The sequence below is a fragment of the Orycteropus afer genome, unplaced genomic scaffold, assembly GCF_000298275.1.
Source record: "Orycteropus afer afer isolate SDZICR_OR568_19922 unplaced genomic scaffold, OryAfe1.0 scaffold00050, whole genome shotgun sequence".
In the NCBI taxonomy this organism is placed as follows: Eukaryota; Metazoa; Chordata; class Mammalia; order Tubulidentata; family Orycteropodidae; genus Orycteropus; species Orycteropus afer.
The window spans coordinates 14,836,510-14,856,301 of NW_006921637.1; the positions used below are offsets into that span (position 1 = coordinate 14,836,510).

At 42.2% G+C, this 19,792-nt stretch overlaps 1 protein-coding gene across 1 annotated transcript in view; it reads left to right on the forward strand.

The window, feature by feature from the left end:
• The first annotated feature begins 6,534 nt into the window (after positions 1–6,534).
• The window catches only part of ABCB10 (ATP binding cassette subfamily B member 10), a 58,934-nt gene continuing 45,676 nt past the window's right edge, over positions 6,535–19,792 (forward strand). Inside the window, exon 1 of the mRNA XM_007938520.2 lies at positions 6,535–7,423. Coding sequence (XP_007936711.1) covers positions 6,535–7,423 — 889 coding nt within the window. The remainder of the gene's footprint in view (positions 7,424–19,792) is intronic.

Sequence of the window (19,792 nt, forward strand, 5' to 3'; positions counted from 1 at the left end):
TTCTGTGTCTGTATTTATTGGTTTCCCTTTTCTTTGTTGAAGAGGGTCTGTGCAATCCTTCTGCCTAGTCCGCCATCTTGCCCCGCCTCTCACAATCGAATACTTTTGCATAGTCAATAAAGCAAAAGTAAACATCTTTCTGGTATTCTTTGTTTTCAGCTGAGATCCATCTGACATCAGCAATGATATCCCTCATTCCATATCCTCTTCTGAATCCAGCTTACATTTCTGGACATTCTCTGTCAATATACTGCTGCAACCGTTTTTTAATTATCTTCAGTAAGATTTTACTTGCATGTGATTTTAATGATGTTGTTCAATAATTTCCACATTCAGTGGGATCACCTTTCTTTAGAATGGGTACAAATATGGATCTCTTCCAGTTAGGTGGCCAGGTAGTTGTCCTCCAACTATCTTGGCTCAGCCAAGTGAGTGCCTCCAGTGGAGCATCCCTTTGTTGAAACATCTCAATGGGTAGTCCATCAATTACTGGAGCCTTGTTCTTTGCCAAGAGGACCAGATATGTATATTTTAAGTTTAATATATGCCAAATACTTTCTGTAAAAGTTCTATCAATACATTTGGGTGAAGAGAAGGTCAATGTACCAAATGTGAGTGATCAGAGTGGTGGCATTGAGGAAGAGAAAGACATAGAGAAGTACGTGGAAGGTGCAGACAACAAAGACAAACTCTTTTGCACATACAGTACTCCGTTGTCAGTGAAGGCAAACATGGGTACAGGGGTGGATAGATGGGAGGACAGGCTGAACTATTAGGTATGTCTGTGCAACAAGGAGTGTATCCAAGACCATGTACAGTGCTGGCAGACAATGGTTCTACAAATGTATTTGTATGTTCTGTAAGAATTCCCAGGTGTATAGAAGAGCTGACAAGGGACAAGGTTGTAGTCACTTCTTGGCCACAGCCACCTACCCAGAGGGACTGAGTAGTTGTACCTGTGGGCTCAGGACCATAGTCACAGGGGACAGCAAGCTCAATTGGCATAACATACTACACAAAACATTGTTCCACCTCCTACTGTGGCAAGTAGTGACTGGGATCTTAGAAGCTTGCAAGCGGCCATCTAGATGCAATGATGAGTCTCTCCTCATCCAGAGCAAAGAAGAATGAAGAAAACCAAAGATTCATGGAAACAATTAGTCCAAGTGCTGGTACACCATGAGATCCTCAGCCTATATGACTATGAGACCAGAAGAACTAGATGGTGCCCAGCTACAACTGTCAACCACTCAGAGGGGGAATCTCTGTAGGAGATCCTGGATAGAGAGGGAGAACAATGTGGAACAAAACTCAAAATTATTTGAAAAAAAAAAGGGGGGGACCAGGTTTGTTGGTCTGATAGAGCCTGGTGGAACCACTGAGACTATGGCCCGTAGCTGCCCTTCAGGTCTGGAACTGAACCCATACCTGTGGCTTCCAGCCAAACAGGAGACATGCATATGAGGTGAACATTTACCCGAGGTAGATACACTCCTTGGAAAGAGCAATCATGGGAGAATAGAAGGGCTGTGTATGCACAGGAACATAGTTCAGGGGGCAGGATTGAGGTAAGGACACAGGGAAGAAGTAACTACAGGGAGGAACTGGGAGGGGAGCTATTGCATTGTGGTAAATTGTAGTCAATGACATGAGACAAAGTGTATGTGAACTGCTGTATGGAAGGTGAATTTCCTTTGCAAACTTTCACTGAAATCACACACACACACAGAACATCATACATATAGAAAGTAAATTATTATTAAAAAGACAAGAAAGGAAGAAAACACCAAATTTTTGATGTCAAAGAGACTCTGAAATTTGCTTTTGAAAGGATAGAAGCTAAAATGAAAGGAACAAATGTTGAAGTGAGAGCTGAACAGCAGATTTTGAAGGGCAGCTTGAGAAGACAAAGTAAAGTATTATAATGAAATGTGCAAAGACCTGGAGTTAGAAAACCGAAAGGAAAGAACACACTCAGCATTTCTCAAGCTGGAAGAACTGAAGACAAAAAAAAATCAAGCCTTGAATTGCAATACTGAAGAATTCTATGGACAAAATACTGAATGATGCATGAAGCATCAAAAGAAGATAGAACGAATACACAGAGTCACTGTACCAAAAAGGGTTGGTTAATTGTCAACTATTTCAGGAAGTAGCATATGATCAAGAACCAATGGAATTGAAGGAAGAAGTCGAAGCTGCACTGAAGGAACTGGCAAAAAACAAGGCTCCAGGAATTGACAGATCACCCATGGAGATGTTTCAACAAATGGATGCAGCACTGGAGATGCCTAATCATTTATGGCAGGAAATTTGGAAGACAGCTAGCTACCTGGCCAACCGACTGGAAGAGATCCATATCTGTGCCCATTTCAAGGAAAGGTGATCCAACAGAATGTGGAAATCATCAAACAATATCATATGGAAGTAAAATTTTGCTGAAGGTAATTCAAAAACAATTGCAGCAGCATATCCACAGGGAGCTTATAGAAATACAAGCTGGATTCAGAAGAGAATGTGGAATAAAGAATAACATTGCTGATGTCAGATAGATCTTAGCTGAAACCAAAGAATACCAGAAAGTTATTTACCTGTGTTTTGTTGATTATACAAAGGCATTTGACTGTGTGGATCATAACAAATTATGGATAAAATTGCAAAGAATGAGCATTCCAAAACACTCAATTGTGCTCATGAAGAACCTGTACATAGACCAAGAGGCAGTCTTCCAAACAAAACAAAGGAATACTGCCTGCTTTAAAATTAGGAAAGACGTGCATCAAGATTGCATCCTTTCACCATACTTACTTAGTCTTTGTGCTGGGCAAATAATCTGAGAAGTGGGACTATATGAAGAAGAATGTGGCATGGGGATTAGAGAAAGACTCATTAACAACCTGCAATATGGAGATGACACAACCTTTCTTGTGAAAGTGAAATGATTTAAAGCACTTACTGATGAAGATCAAAGACTACAGTTTCCAATATGGATTATACCTGAACATAAAGAAAACAAAAAAACCTCACAAATGGACCAATAAGCAGCATCTAAATAAATGGAGAAAAGATTGAAGCCATCAAAGATTTCATTTTATTGGGATCCACAATCAACACCCATGGAAGCAGCAGTCGAGAAATTAGATGTTGAATTGTACTGGGCAATCTGCTCCAAAAGACCTCTTTAAAGTGTTGAAGAGCAAAGACATCACTTTGAATACTAAGATGTGCCTGACCCAAGACATAATATTTTCAATCACCTTATATGAATATGAAAACTAGATAATAAATAAGGAAGACCAAAAAAAAGAATTGATCTTTGAATTGTGGTGTTGGGAAAGAATACTGAAAATACCATGGACTGCCAGAAGAATGAACAAATCTGTCCTGGAAGTAGTACAGTTGGAATGCTCCTTAGAAGTGAGAATGGCCAGACTTCACCACATGGTATTTTGGTCATGTTGTCTCAAGCGACCAGGCCTTGGAGAAGGATATCATGCTTGGTAAAGTTGAGGGTCGATGAAAAAGGGAAAGACCCTCAATGAGAAGGATTGACACAGTGGCTGCAACAATGGGTTCAAGCACAGTAAGGATTGTGAAGCTGGCACAGGACTGGGCAGTGTTTCTTTTTGTTATACATAGGGTGGCTATAAGTTGGACTCAACTTGCCACCATCTAACAAAAACAAGAACATGTTGAACTTGATATCCCCTGCAAATATGGCCCAAAGCCCTCAGGCCCAGAGACTTACTGTGTCAAGGTGTTTGGTTATGGCTAAAAAAAACAAAAACAAAAACAAAAACCAACCCCTCCTTGGATTTCTGAGATGGTATCACTACAATCTACTGCCATAGTGATACTGCCTTGGAAACCTAAGGAGGGGTCGCTATGAGTCAAGTCTGACTCGATGGCACATAACAACAACAACAACATCACTACGGAAGTAGATTTCCTAATCTTTCTTCTGAGGAGTGGCTGGTGGGTTTGAACCACCAGCCTTCTGGTTAGTAGTCAAATGCCTTATGCACTATACCACCAGACTAGGAAGTTATATATATCTCTGCCCCTGACCACTGTATTATATACATGGACACTTTTACAGCACATACAAATACATATGTAGAAATTTCATCGGCCAAACCTATATATGGTTATGAGTATATTCATGCATTTTTCTTTTTTGCTATTTTTTTAAAAATAATATTGCACTAAAATATTTATCTTGGTTATTTTTTGGCATCCACATAATTTTGCAATTGTGGAGAGTGCCTCATTCACCTTACCCTCAACCAGGCCTTGTAAAAATAACTGAGTCAACAAAAATCTGTCCATCTTTCTCAACTACTACTCTTATGTAGGTTAAGCACTCAGCTGCTAATGGAAATGATATAGGACAAAAGGGGGTCCTGATGATGCATGAATGAGCCAGTCTACTTGGCACCACAGTTTGGGTGAAAAAAAGGAGTTTTATTGAAGTACAGCACATCAAGGAGCCAGGGGAACTCACCTAGATCTGACTCCTCAAGCAAAAGCTGTTAACATTTTATAAACTCTGAAAACTCACTGCCTTGAGTCAGATCTGACTCACAGTGACCCCTCCTTGGGTTTCCGAGGTGGTATCACTATGGAAGTAAATTGCTCAATCTTCCTTCTGAGGTGTGGCTGGTGGGTTTGAACTGCTAACATTTAAAACCAAAAAACAAAAACCAAACTCAACTGCCATTGAATAGGATCTGACTCATAATGACCCCTCCTTGGAATTCAGAGGCTGTATCACTATGGAAGTAGATCGCCCAATCTTTCTTCCAAGGAGTGGCTGTGGGTTTGAACCGCCAGCTTTCTGATTAGTAGTCACATGCCTCTGGCACTATGCTACCAGAGCTCCTCTAACATTTTATAGGGTTTAGTGAATAATATAGTTATACATAGTCATCTTATTTCTAGTAATTCCTAATGTATAGGATTGGGGTGGGGTCTACTTCGGTAGTGATACTGCCTCAGAAACCCAAGGAGGGGTCACTATGAGTCGGGTCTGACTTGAGGGCAAATAACAACAACAACAGGTGTGCACTAAGCAAACATGCATCTTCAGGTGTTCCGTATTCAAAAATGCCAGTCTTAGTGTGCTCAGCAGAGTTTTTGTAGTAGGACATATCACTAGGTCATCTCAGGATATAGCCTCTCTGTGCAGGCTCCATGGGCCCAATCTGGTTTGAACCAATTTGATCTGGAACTTTCCAGGGTATCTAAAAAACAACTTACAGGAAGTTAGTGCAGCAGTGGGGTGTTGCTGGACCTAGGCTCTTTTGGCCTTTAGTTACATATTTATGTTTGTGTCTTTTAAGTCCCTAACAGAAAGATTAGCTGTTGGAACCCATCCAGCTGCTTCACCTGAGAAAGACCTGGCCATGTGTTCCCTAAAGATTATAGCACAGAAAACTCTATGGGTCGGTTCTACTCTGTCGCTGGGGCCTCTATGAGTCCATTCAACAGCACCTCACAACAACTCTTACTTAATAATGCAGCTGATCCCCTCTCTGTCTCTGAAACACAGCACACAGCTACCCCCACTGTGAAAGTCTTCTTGTGTGTCTTGTGATTGATGGGTTTATTAAGACCTTCTCCTCTGGCTTTCCTTGCCAGTGCATTAAAGCACATTTCTTTCTCAGATTACATGAGAAGTTTAGGGGCTGTGAGTTTAAGTCAATGGTGAGAATGTTTGCACAACTTGAAGAATGTAATCAATGTCAATGAGTTATATCTGTAGAAATTGTTGAAACGGTTATGACTGTATATTCTCTCTCTCTCTCTCTCTCTCTCTCTCTCTCTCTCTCACACACACACACACACACACACAGAGTATTTCTTTCTGATTTCTCTTCACTGCTCAGAGCAGCTGGGGTGCATCGACCATTCTGCTTTTGCAAGTCTACGTACTCAGATTTGAAATGATTACTGCTCCTTTCTCAAAGCTGTTTATATTTTAACACTCGCCAACCATTTCCTCTACGAAGTCTTTCAGAACAGAAATGCCCCGGGGCGCAGCGATTTCCCTCCCAGCGGGTGTCTCCGCACCGCAGCCTTAGCCGCTGGAGCCAGCCAGTGCAAACCAAGGCTTAGCTCCCGCGCTCTCCGAGCTCATTGGCTTTTCGCCTCATCCTTGTACCGGACATCGTCTGGTAGCGCCTGGTAACCGCTTTGCGAGTCCTCCGGGGTATGAAAGAGCTCGTGGGTGCCCCCATTTGGTGCGGCAGGTGATGGAGAGCGTTAAAAAGCTCCTGTAGCCAGAGCGAGAAGCCAGGCCGGCGTCGCTCACTCCCTCCCGGCGTCCGCCGCCAGCTTGGGGTTTAGTCTCCCAGGTGGCGCGTGAGTGGCGCTCTCTCTCTCGCCTCTTCCCGCGTGGCAGCGGCGCCAGCGCAAGAACAAGGAGCTCTGTGGAGACACATTTCTGGGCATGGGTACCCGACGAGAGTGTGGTGTGTGCAGGAAGCCGACCGGCGTGCAGATATGGTCAACGCCTGAGGGTCGCTAGCAGCGATGGAGTGGCGCACAGCGCGGGCCCATACACTCCCGGCGGCAACGGGCGCGTCTCAGAATGTGGGACCTGGGAGCCACATGCGGGTCGCACCCTGCTCTCGACCGGAGGTGACAGCACGGAAGGCGGAAGGCGGGAGCTTTATCGGCGGGGGCCAGCGCGGACTACGGTGGGCAGGGCAGAAGGCGCAGCGCACACGCCCAACCATTAGGGTCGGATCCTGGTTGTGTCGCCAGCAGCCCGCGGAGGGGGGCCTTGCTGTGTGCACTTCGGGCCTGGGGCAGGGGAGGAGCCTTAGGGTACCGCGCTTACGGGGCGCCGGGGTAGAGGCGCAAAGGTCGGGACCGAGTGTACGTCTCGGCGCCATGCGTGGTCCCTCTTCCTGGCCGCTGCGACTCCTTCCGGCCGTCTTCGCGCGCCCTCCGGCTGCAGCCTGGGCCACCGGTCAATGGCGGCAGCTGGTGGGGCTAGGGCCGATGCGGCCTGGGGGCGCGGGGCTGGGGCTCTCCGGGGGTCTTGGATCTGCGTGCCTGCACTGCTGGGGGAGCACCTGGCCCGGCAGGAACCAGAGTTACAGCCACAGTGTCCCCAGGCCACTAGTGTCTATACTGAGGCCACCGTGCGCCCCTGGGCGCGCCGGGGGCATTGTGCGGCTCATGGGGCTCCGAGCGCGACTCCCGGTAGCTTGCAGGTGCGAGGCGCGCGCGGGGCTCGCGAGAGGCCTCGCCGCCTCTTCCCGGGCTGAGGGTGAGTCGGGGCGGCGCGGGGCGGCGGCGCCAGCAGCTGTGGCAGCTCCCGGAGACGACTCTGGGCTGCAGCCTTCAGCTGCCGGGCGCTCAGAGGCGAAGAAGCTCCTGGGGTTGGCGTACCCTGAGCGCTGGACGCTGGCAGGTAGGGGCGCACCGCGCCGGGTCCCTGCTTGGGTCCTGGCCCACTCTCCGCCCTTGACCCTTGCCTGGCACCCTCGATGTTCCTTCCTCCTTCTCTTCAACTCTCTGTCAAGTCGCTGTGCAAAGCTGCTCGTTCTGGAGCCACTCGGAGGGCCACTGAAGGGAGAGCAAAGAGGCCAGGGAGAACCTGTCACCTCTCTCCTCTCACTAGACCACTTTTTAAACTTTGAGGAGGGACTGGGGTAAGTGCTGGCCTGGGAGCTCACCTCACAGTATCATCATGCAAAAAGTTAGGACTTCCAGGTTAGCTGGGGACGTTTGCAGATTTGGTTTACGTTTATTTACCTAACTTGTTGACGCACATACCAGTGGAGTGGTATCTCATTATTAGAATTTTTGGATGTGCTCTTCCACCAACTTAGTGGGCTTTAGTTCTGGCTTTGGCAGTACTCTCAGAATGCATTATTTTTTTTCTGCTTGAAAAAAAAAATGCTAGCTAAAAACATACTTTTATTTATATTGCTTTTAAAAACATTTGCTGCAGGCAAGTTTATCAAGTAGTCAGTATTATCACAGTGTGAATGAAGCAAAACAATCAGAACTTCTCAGACTTGTCTCGTGTTATATGCTGTTGTCTCCTTGAGAGGTAAGCATACAGTGTTTACATCTATTTCAGAACAAGCAACATTGTTCAGAGACAGTGATCTGTATAAATTACAGATGCTTTGGGAACATATAAGGAGCTCTGGTGGTATAATGCCTAAGGCAATTGACTGCTAATCAGAATGTTGCCAGTTCAAACCCACCAGCCACTCCACAGAAGGAAGACTGGGTAATCTACTTCCGTAAAGATTTACTGCCTTGGAAACCCAAAATGGGTTGCTTTATGAGTCAGAATCGACTCAATGCCGTGAATTTGTTTTTTGGTTGGGGGCATATACATCAGAACCCAATTAAATCAGAATTGAGTTTTTTTTTTTTTTTTTTAAATAAAGATGAATCTGCTTTTAGAAACAAAATCCAAATGAGTAGAACAATTTTCTATAGCTCCTCACTTTTAGCCGTGATTGGAGGAATTCTTCAAATGCAAGAGTCTTTTAAAATCCAAACATTTTCTCTAAGTCTTCTTTCTCTTTGAGTTAATATTTATTGACCGTTTGTTGTGCGCTAGGCCCTAGAGTTACATTGGCAAGCAGAAAGGAATACAGTCCCTGATCCTATGGGGCTTTAAGCTAAGTGGCCAGAAATCATGTGACTGGAGATAAACTTACATCTGTCATGAGGACTCTGAAGAGGGTCTGTGAAATTATCAGGTGTGAAACTGACAAAACTGCATACTTTGCTATGAATCCATTGCTGTAGAAAGGATTGATTTATGATTTTGGACAGGTTCATGCTAAGGAGAAGGGCAATTACTTCCTGGTCGTTGTTTGTTGTTATGTGCCGTGGAGTCAAACCCGACTCATAGCGACCCCTCCTTGGGTTTCCGAGGCAGTATCACTACGGAAGTAGGATTGCCCAACCTTCCTTCCAAGGATGGTGGGTTTGAACCGCCAGCGGTCTGGTTAGCAGGCAAGTGTCTTAGCCACTATGCTACCCGAGCTCCCTACTTCCTGGTTGGCTATGAATATTAAAGCTTGGGGAGAGTCTTGGAATCATTTAGGTATTCAAGAGGATCACTTCATAGTTCAATTGATTGTGTATAGAATTTGATGGAAGTAAGAATCTTTTTCTTGTCATAAAGGGAAATGTTGAGCCTCGTAGCTCTCATAGAGCTGTGAGCTGCTTGAGACAAACTGTGTCTAGTGGTCTTTCTCTTTCCCCTTCTCTGTGGGTTGGGCCACAGAGCAGGAGTCCAAAGTGCCTTTGAGGAAGGAATAAGAGAACAGGCAGGCAGACTCAGATTGAGCCTTTTGGAGATGCCAGCACTACAAATAATTTGTAGTATGCCTGCCAGCCCATAGTAACTCAAAGTAAGTGTAAGGAAACCAGTCTTGTTTTATTTTTGAAATTTAGATGTCAAAAAGGTTTCTGAGGTATCAAAATTTGCTGGTGTCTGCTTATGCTTACACTATGTCCTGGGCATCCAGCCCTGTCCATCTCAAGAGCCTCATACTTCATCCCCATGTGTTTTGCCATGTTAGTATGTTGAGAGGCAGCCTTAAACCTGTGAGACTGTTGAAAAATTGTGATTTCAGGAAATAAGTCTGGGTTTGGCACACTTCTTTCTCTTTTTTTTTTTTTTTTCCATTTTAATTGGTACTTTTTAATAGGTAATAAATATGTATTATATGTTATAAGGACAGGATCTGATGAAAAACTTATTAGGACATATGGTTTCCTCAAAAGTCATTCTATATAATATATTGAAGCTAGCCTGAAAGGTGATATTTGTGGGAATAAGAGGAAGTAGGCATCATTAATTTGTAAGTTAGCATCATGAGAGCAACCTCAGATGTTGGCACATCTCTTTGAAATGCTGGAGGTAAAGAACAGTTGTGTTTGTGTGTAGAGATGCATGTGTTGGGGCACTTGCCTGTGTGTTTTGTAATCAGATGCCCTAAAAGCTGAGTTGAAAAGAATGAATTACAGTATTTATTTGTTAATTTTTGGAGTAACAAATACAAGGCCCTTTTTAGAAAATTCAGCTATATAGTTGAATAATAATATCTTCTTGAATCTTGAATAATAATGTCTTCACCAGTCTGAGTATGCACCTGAACTGTACAACCAGAATATTTTTATGTTAATTTGTATGAGAAAGTTTAAAAAACAGGATCTGCCATTTAAAATGTTTACAAATGTGTGTTGGAGCAGTTTTAGCATTATTTCCATTCCTCTTCTAAAAATGAATAGGTGTCCTGCAACCTCCCCCCCCCCCCCCCCCCCTCCCCTCCCCACACCCCCACTTAGCTTACAAATATGCAGCTATCTTCTTGCAGCTGTGGTCAGCAAAGTTGGCCTCCAGCCTTTTTTTTTTACCGATAACTCTCTATCTTATCATCTTTGGCCAGAAAGAGCCTTCCAAGGTCCCAGGAGCTCCCTAAGTAGCCCAGTTTGAACTGGTTGGGATAAGAAGTAATTGTCAGGGCCCTCTTGCTGTACCTAGCAGATAGAAGAGGCCGTGGGTGGCTTTAATCACCCCAGGCAGTGGGGAGCAGTGGATACAGTGCATAAAATTGGACCTTGTAAGAGTGAGCTATTGGGCCCTCAGTGTGTTAAAAGACTGTAACAATGATATGAACTTGGAGGTTCTTTGTGCTGTGGGGTCTAGGCACACAGAGGCAACTTCCAGGTTAAACTGTGGAAGGTATAAATCTACCTACCTCCTTCACCCCCAAAATGTTTTGCTAGTACATATGTTGATAACTTGGAAGGGCATCTCTCACTTAAAGTTTTACAAGGGGCAGTGTGGTTTGAGTTTGGGATAGCTCTGAGAACTGGGTGCCTACTGGGAGCTTATGCTGAATTTATAATTATGTTTTTTGAAGAGACAATTTAGGTCACACTGTGAAGTGATCAAAATGAATCTACTGATAAAGCCAATGGATGCAGTAAGCAAAGAGAAGGTAGCTTAGAACGACTGCTTTCCTGAAACCTAAATTAAGACACAAGTTCTGACAACCTGTTAAAGGGGCAGTGAGATTGAACTTTCGAAACTAAGACCCATCCTGAAAATCATGGTTGTTTGCTGTGGAGATACCATATTTCAGAGAAAATATTAACATTCTGTAGCTTTGTTATGAAATATGCTTACCTGGAATTGGTTTAAGTATAAAATACATAGCAGATTTTTAAAGGACTTAGAAAAAAAGAATGTATACTCTCTTACTAATTTATATATTAAATGTGTTGATTATATTGGGCACTATAAAATAGGTTATTAAAACTGATTTTACATATTTTTTTTTTTATTGTGATTTGGGTGAAAATTTACAGAGCAAATACACTTTCCATACAGCAGTTGACATACACTTTGTCTCATGACATTGACCACAATTTAGCACAATGCAACATCTCCCCTCCCATTTCCTCCTGATAGTTAACCTCTTCCCTGCGTCCATCCCTCCATGCACTCCTACCCCCTGAGCTGTCTCTCTGTGCCTGAGCAGCCCTTCTTTCTCTCATGCTTATTCTCTCCAAGGAGTGTATCTACCTCAGGTAAATGCTCAACTGATATGCCTGTCTATTGTTTGGCTGGAAGCCACAGGTGTGCATTCAATTCCAGACCTGAAGGGCAGCTAGGGGCCATAGTCTCAGTGGTTCCACTAGGCTCCCTCGGGCCAGCAAACCTGTTCCCTGCTTTTTTTTTTTCCCCCCCAAATGATTTTGAATTTTGTTCCACATTGTTCTCCCTGTCTATCCAGGATCTCCTACAAAAATCCTCCTCCAAGTGGTTGACAGTAGTAGCCGAGCACCATCTATTTCTTCTGGTCTTATAATCGTATAGGCACTGTAAAATAGGTTATTAAAACTGATTTTACGTATTTTAATTTTTTTTAACATTAAAAAAAAAACACTGCAATCAAGTCAATTCTGACTCATAGCAACCTTCGCTGGGTTTCCTAGGCTGTAAATCTTACAGAAATAAATTGCTTTGTCTTACAGAAATAAATCTTACAGAAATAAATTGCTCCTGCACAGCAGCTGGTGGGTTTGAATCACTGACCTTCTGGTTAGCAACCAAATGCCTTACTCATTATGCCACCAGAGCTCCTTTTTTTTTTTTTTTTTTAACATAGCAACTAGAAAATTGTAAATTACACGGGCAGCTCCCATTATATTTCTATGTGACAGCACTGCTCTGCAACCAGAAGACAGCCAGCTTTTCTGTTGCTAACACGGTGCACATGCCTATCTCTTCAGCCCACACTGACAGTCTGGCCTTGCACTAGCTGTGCCAAGGCTCAGATGTGTGATCTGCAAATTACTACATGAACCTGAGAACTTTCCTAACCTCTCTGAGCCGTAGTTTCCTCATCTGTTTTCTTGACAAGCCCCTCATGTCTTTACTTCCTTTTCTATGCAGCTTAGATGACAGATGCCTTCGATGCAGCCTCTGTCTTCCACATACTGTACTTATTTGTCCCTGTTAAACACACTTGCATCCACTAAAATGTCTCCCAAACACCTGAAAATTCAACATGTCTAAATACTTCATTTACTTTGCTCTCAAAATCTGCCTTCCCTCCTCTCTTCCTTTTCTTGGTGTATGGAACCACTGTTTAGGCCCATTTGCCCATGACAGAAACATAGGCCACCCCACCTTTTAATAACAGTAATAAAACATAATAGTTAATATTTATTGAGTGCTTACTAGGTACTCTGCACTATGTGAAATGCTTTACATAATGTTATCTAATTTAATATTCACAACAATTCTGTGAGGAAGATACTGTTTTTGTTGTCATTTATAGATGAAAAAACTGAAGTACAAGGAGGTTGAATGACTGCTACTCAAGGTCAGAGAGCCAGTAATAGATGGTAGGCATAAGATTCTTGTCAGTCCTGTCAGTCTCCACATCTGAGCTAGCCTTTCCCAACCTACTCCTCAAATCAAAGCAGTCATCATGCCCTGTGAATTCTAGTTCTTAAAAATATCTCAGACTTTTTCCCCCTTACTTCATGCCCTCTACCACCACTCTCACTCACCCTAGCATATCTCTTGCCTAGATGACCAGGGCAGCATTCTGACTGGTCTCCCTGTCCCAGTCATGTTGGCCTCCAGTTCCTTCCTTGCATTTTGTAGCCAGAGTGGGTCCTTTGAAAATAAAAATTTGGTTCCCCAACAGAACACCCTCTAAGCCTTGCTTACAGCAGAGTTCACATTCTATAATTTGGAACCAACTTACCTCTCCACTGTACCCAGATCTCTTCTCCAACAAGCCTTTATATCCTGCAGGCCTTCTATTCCTGGGCAAACCTGACCTCCAGGCATGGCTCTCTACATGGAATACTTTCCTTCCCACACCCCTCCATCCGGGTGTGGGAAAATTAAGAGGACAAGCTTGGCTCAGAATGTAGGTTTACAGTATATAAACTGGATTCACTTACCTCTCTGAAAAATAAGGGTAAGAAGGTTATTGGGAAGATTCAAGGATAATGCATATAAAATGCCTGAGTTAGTGGTAGGAACATATTGTAAATGGTCAGTCTTTAGTGCCTAAATGACAGTGGGGGTAGCTGTCATTTACCTGTTCAATATGGCAGTCATGTGGATCTTAAAATATAGTCACATGTGTGAAGATTGTCAGGTTTTAGGCACACTGTACATCTACCAAGCCTTTGTCCTCCTTGTTATTGTTGGTTGTCATGGAATTGGGCCCCGACTCATGGTGACCCCATGTATACAGAGTAGAACTGCTCCATAGGCTGTTGGTTTTTTTTTTTTTTAAAGTAAAAGTTGTAATCTTTAATTTGAATAAAAAACATCAATGAATTGAGGATTTTTTTTTCTATAAAAACATGTGTTTCCTAGCTTTGCTCATGAAAAAAAGGCCTAAAAGTAGTAACAATACAGTAGCAAATACAACATTAATACACACATTGTGTCTCAAAATACCATTCTCATCAAAAAGAATCAGAGTTCCCAAGAAAAATGTCTAATTTTATGTCTGTGGCAGAAATTTACAAAATGAGCCAAGAATACTTTATCATGCTAGAAAACAAGAGATACTGCTGAGATGATGATAGGGAGCCACATGAGCCAACCTGAAAGGGGTCCCACTGGGCCAAAGTTGGCACAATTTAAACATCAAAAAGAATAATGACCTTCATGTTTTAAAATATATCAAATATGTAAAAATCCAAGAATTCATAAAAACACCACCTTAATTGGTCACTTCTAGAGGTTGCTAGGAGCCTAACTTGTGTTCTAAAAGTTGATAAATAAAGATAAGGAATCAAGCATTCTATTATGCATTCTTGAGCAAGCTGTATTTCAGGATAACCAAATAGTTGGTGATGAATTTGTGTATATAGGTAAATTCCAGCTAAGAATTACAGAAGAAATAATAGAATATCTATGTTTTGTAATCCATAATAAAACTGTTTTTAGGTACTGCTCATCAGTGGCTGCTAAGCCACTAGGTGAAAGGCTGGAATAGAATTTTGCAATGGTTAGATTAGACAGACTGCCAAAATCCAAAGCAGACATTACAGACCTCTGGATATAAGGCAATAATAAGTACACATTCCCACCCATGAATTATTTTGCCAAGGGGGGGAAAAAGCTGGATTTAACCAAGCTTCTAAATCTAGCCACTAGTTTACAGGAATTATGAGGGATAAAGATTATATTACCACAATTAGTCAAACTATAACATGAGAACTCTTTCTTTTACAATCAATGATCTGATTTCTTTAACAAATACCCTAAAAATAGAGGAAGAAAGCTTAAGAAAAACATGCTGTCGCTGGGCTCAGGACCATAGTTTCAGAGGACATTGAGCCCAATTGGCATAACATAGTCCACAGAAACAGTCTTCTATATCCTACTTGGTTATTAGCAACTGGTATCTCAAAAGCTTGTGAGCAACCATGCAAGGTGCAACAATTGGTCTCTCCCCACCCAGAGTAAAGATGAGTGAAGAAAATCAAAGATCTAAGGAAACAGTTACTCCATAGACTAATGGACCACATGAACTACCCACAGCCTCTACAACCCTGCCACCAGAAGAATTAGATGATGCCTGGCTACCACTGCTGACTGCTCTGAAAGGATCACAATAGGAGGATAATAACTGGATAGAGTGGGAGAAAAATGTGGAACAAAACTCAAAATCATAAAAACCCTGGCTTGTTGGTCTGATAGAGACTGGTGGAACCCCTGAGACTATGGACCTTAGACACTCGTCAAGCCTGTCACAAATAAAAATGTGTATGAATTGTTGAATGGAAAACCAATTTGCTCTGTAAACTTTCACAAAAATTAGAATGAATAGTTTTTTGAAAAGAAAGAAACATACCAACCAAATGTTAAGTGGATCTATGGACTCTGATTTTTAAAAAAGCAAGTATAAAAAGATTTTTGAGATTTATTAGATGGTATTAATGAATTAAAAAACCAAACTCACTGCTGTCAAGTCAGATCTGACTCATAGTGACCCCTCCTTGGGTTTCCAAGGTGGTATCACTATGGGAGTAGATTGTCCAACCTTCCTTCCAAGGAGTGGCTGGTGGGTTTGAACCACTAGCCTTCTGGTTAGTAGTTAAATGCCTTATGCACTATGCCACCAGAGCTCCTATTAATGAATTTTCAAGAAATAAATAGCTGCCATTGAGTTGAATCCAATTCATGGCAACCTCATGTACAAAAGACTAAAATGTTGCCCAGTCCTGCATCATTCTCATGGTCACTGTTATGTTTCATCCATTGTTATTCATTTCACTGAGGGTCTCCTTTGGCCTCACTAGTCCTCTGTTTCATCAAACATGATGTTCTCCTTCAGCAAATGATCCTCCTGATGATGTGTCCAGAACAAGCAAGCCTGACAGTGTGCTATTGTGATCCATAATGTTTTCATTGGCTAATTTTTGGAAGAAGATTGTCAGCCCTTTCTTTGTAGTCTGCCTTTTTTTAAAAGTTTATTTTGTTGTTGAGAATATACACAGCAACACATATACCAATTCAACCTTTTCTACATGCACAATTCAGTGACATTGATTATGTTCTTCACACAACCATTCTCTTCCTCCTTTTCTGAGTTGTTCTTTCCCTATTAACGTCAACTCAGTGCCCCCTAAGTTTCCTAACTAATCTTTCAAATTGCTGTTGTCACTTTGATCCCATATACATAGTTCTTTCAAGCAACATAATGTTCAGGGCAGACTTTTTTTTTTTTCTTTTTGACTACTTTAGCTAAACTGTTGTTTGGACTCTATAGAGCTTTCATGACTGATCTTTTCAGAAGTAGATTGTCAGGCCTTTCTTCCAAGATGCCTCTGATTGGGTTTGAACCACCAGCCTTTCAGCTAGTAGTCAGGTTCTTAACTATTTGAAGTCCACCATAAATCTTCTATCAGCACTCTACATTTTAGATTTTCTTTCCTCTTTCTTTTGAAGGATATTTCTTTTCACTCTTGAATGCCATGATTCAGCAGAATGAGAGTAACAGATCCTTGAAGGTCTAGTCAAGAGACATAATGGGGGATTATAGAAACAGAAGTTGCTGAGGCAACATTAAACAAAGATGGGGCAAGAGGCTTAACTGTGGAGAAAAGGTGAAGAATTTTGAAAGAATTGCAGTGTGCTCAGCATGTGCTGGTGGTATGCATCTAAATTACTCATTGGTATAGTGGACAGTAGGAGCTCTGATAGCATAGTGGCTAAGACACTTGCCTGCTAACCAGACGGCTGGCGGTTCAAACCCACCAGCCACTCCTCGGAAGGAAGGTTGGGCAATCCTACTTCCGTAGTGATACTGCCTCGGAAACCCAAGGAGGGGTCGCTATGAGTCGGGGCCGACTCGACGGCACATAACAACAACAACAACAACAACAACATAGTGGACAGTAAGGAGATCTGGTGGCGTAATGCCTAAGGCATTTATTTGACTGCTAACCAGAAAGGTGGTGGTTCAAATCCACCAGCCACTCCATGGAAGGAAGACTGGGCAATGTACTTCCATAAAGATTTACCACCTCAGAAACCCAAAGGGGGGTCACTATGAGTCAGGATTGGCTTGATGGCAGTGAGTTTGGTTTAGTTTTTTTTTTTGTTTTTTTTTTTAATAGTAGACAGTGATGCATAGGAAAACCTTAGTTAACAAGAATCCAACTAAGCAAAGCTGAAAAACTTACTTTTGCCTACATTCAACTTTTAAGAAAAAAGAGGCAATGGCAATTAAACAGGCTGATAGCTTTTGATTACGTTATTTTCAATTCAAAGCAAAAATAAGTCTGTGGGGGGATATCTTAGAATGATTAGATTCAACTGAATTTCTTACACTTTATAACTGGTATCTTAGTTACCTAGTACTGCTGTAACAGAAATACCACAAGTGCGGGGCTTTAACAAACAAATTTATTTTCTCAGGTTAGGAGGCCAGAAGGAAGGCCTCCAGCTCTAGGGGAAAGCTTTCTCTCTTGGTCCTGGGAGAAGGCCCTTATCCCTTTCTCGCTTCTGTCTTCTGTTCCTCTGTTTCTTGGTGATCTCCATTTGGCATCAGTCTTCCCCAGCCCCATTTGTCCTTCCTTGCTTCTATGCCTAATCCAATCCTTCTGTATCTCAAAAGTGATTGTTTTAAGACACATCTTACACTGATATAACCTCATTAACATAACAAAACCATATTCTCAAATGGGATTGCATCCACAAATACAAAGGTTAGAATTCCAGCACATATTTTGGGGGGAACACAATTCAGTCCATAACAATTGGTATCACCATTACTGTTTAAATAGTAGTGTTCAGAATCATAATGAAATGCATATCCTTTGTAAATCATGAGTTTGATTTAGAAAACTTGAGGAAGAGGGGAGAGGTATACCTTTATAGCACTTTATATACATTATACTTTCGGAAGTATTTGATAAGGCACAAGATTAGACTCACTAGAGATTAGCTGCTGATTAGTCCTCAGTCCCTTAGAATAACCTACTCTGGTGCCTGACTGCTCATAGAAACACCGTTGTGCTGGGCTGTGCACAAAACCCTGAGTTAAACGCTTTCTCTGGCCTTTGGGCTTTCAGTTCAATTTGGGCATTACTGAAGGAGCTTTAGTGGTGCTGTGGTTAAGGGATTGGGCTGGCAACCAAAAGGTAGGCAGGTCAAACCCACCAGCTGCTCTGCAGGAGAAAGATGAGAAAGTCTGTTTCCATAAAGAGATACAGTTTTAGAAACCTTACTGGAGTTGCTATGAGTCAGAATTGACATGATGGCCATAGGTTTTTGGTTTGCATGTTATTGTCACAAACATGATGCTTTGAATCAAAACACCAAGGCCTTATATAACATCAAAAACCTAAACAGAGAAACACCAGAAATGAGTCTAACTGAATATATTTATTGTGAGTAGATACAATTTTAATTGGGCAGCATCAAACTGAAAGTATTGGGGAGGTGTTCTAAAAAGGGGATAGTGAAAGCAAGTTAATATAGATAAGATTTTCATTGGGTGACCTTTGTATATAACTACAACATTTGTTTGTCATGAATCACATGTATCAATTCTCAAACTGGTCAGTTCTTAAGAATTTAAAGTATTCGGGTTAATGCAGGGTAGTCTCCTGAAAGTCATTGTAAATTCCTTTCATTTTGGTTTCTCAGGAAACAGAATCAGAACGGTTCATTCCATGACACTACTCTGCTGAATTTTTAATTCTTCAGGAGTACAGCCAGAGTTTCATTCATCTTACATGTGTAAATGGAAATGACCTCATCTAAACTAGCTTTAGCTTCTGTTGCATTTTTTTGCTAATGCATTCCCTTTATATTCAGTACTTTGTTTACTTGTATGGGCTTCAGCCTTAATGTTAGCAATTTATTTAGGCAAAAAAGAGCATTGAGCAGCAGACTAACTTGAATTCAACTTGTTACCTTATTCCCAGATGAAGTTAAGAATCCTTGTTTCCATAACATTCCAAAGTCACAAACCATGCCATAAAAATACTTGTAATGTGTTAACATCCAGGCTCTGAGCAAGAGGGCATGTGTGGGTTAGAGGTGGTTCTAACCGCTGGTAGAGAGTACTGTTCCAATATTTCAGTATTACTAGTGACAACATATGTAGGCCTATAGTTTCTTCTTGTTATGTGCCGTTGAGTCAGACCCCACTCATAGCGACCCCTCCTTGGGTTGCCGAGGCAGTATCACTACGGAAGTAGATTGCCCAACCTTCCTTCTGAGGAGTGGCTGGTGGATTTGAACCGCCAGCCTTCTGGTTAGCAGTCAAGTGCCTTAGGCACTATGCTACCAGAGCTAGGAGTTTTTAAAGAAGAACCATTAGTATAGAGAGTGAGATCAGGGTTCATGACAGGAGTATGCTTTAAGTCAGCTCTGGGAGTCAGCAATTGTTCAGTCAAGTCTGGTCAGTCATGATACGGTTTACCTTCATCAGAAAAGGGAAGAGTAGCAGGGTTAAGAAGGTGACATTGTAAATGTCCAGATGAAATGAAGAAAGTATAAGAATCTTATAGAAGGAAAGTCAGCTGGTAGACAGATGCTGTGCTGAAGCAGAGTTAAGTAAGTCCTCTATAGAATGAGGAACAAGAACTGCCAAATTGTTCCCCATCACTACCATACTTTTCTCAAATAATAATTCTCCTGCATAAATCACACACGGGAGCTCTGGTAGCATAGTGGCTAAGGCACTTGACTGCTAACCAGAAGGCTGGCGGTTCAAACCCACCAGCCACTCCTCGGAAGGAA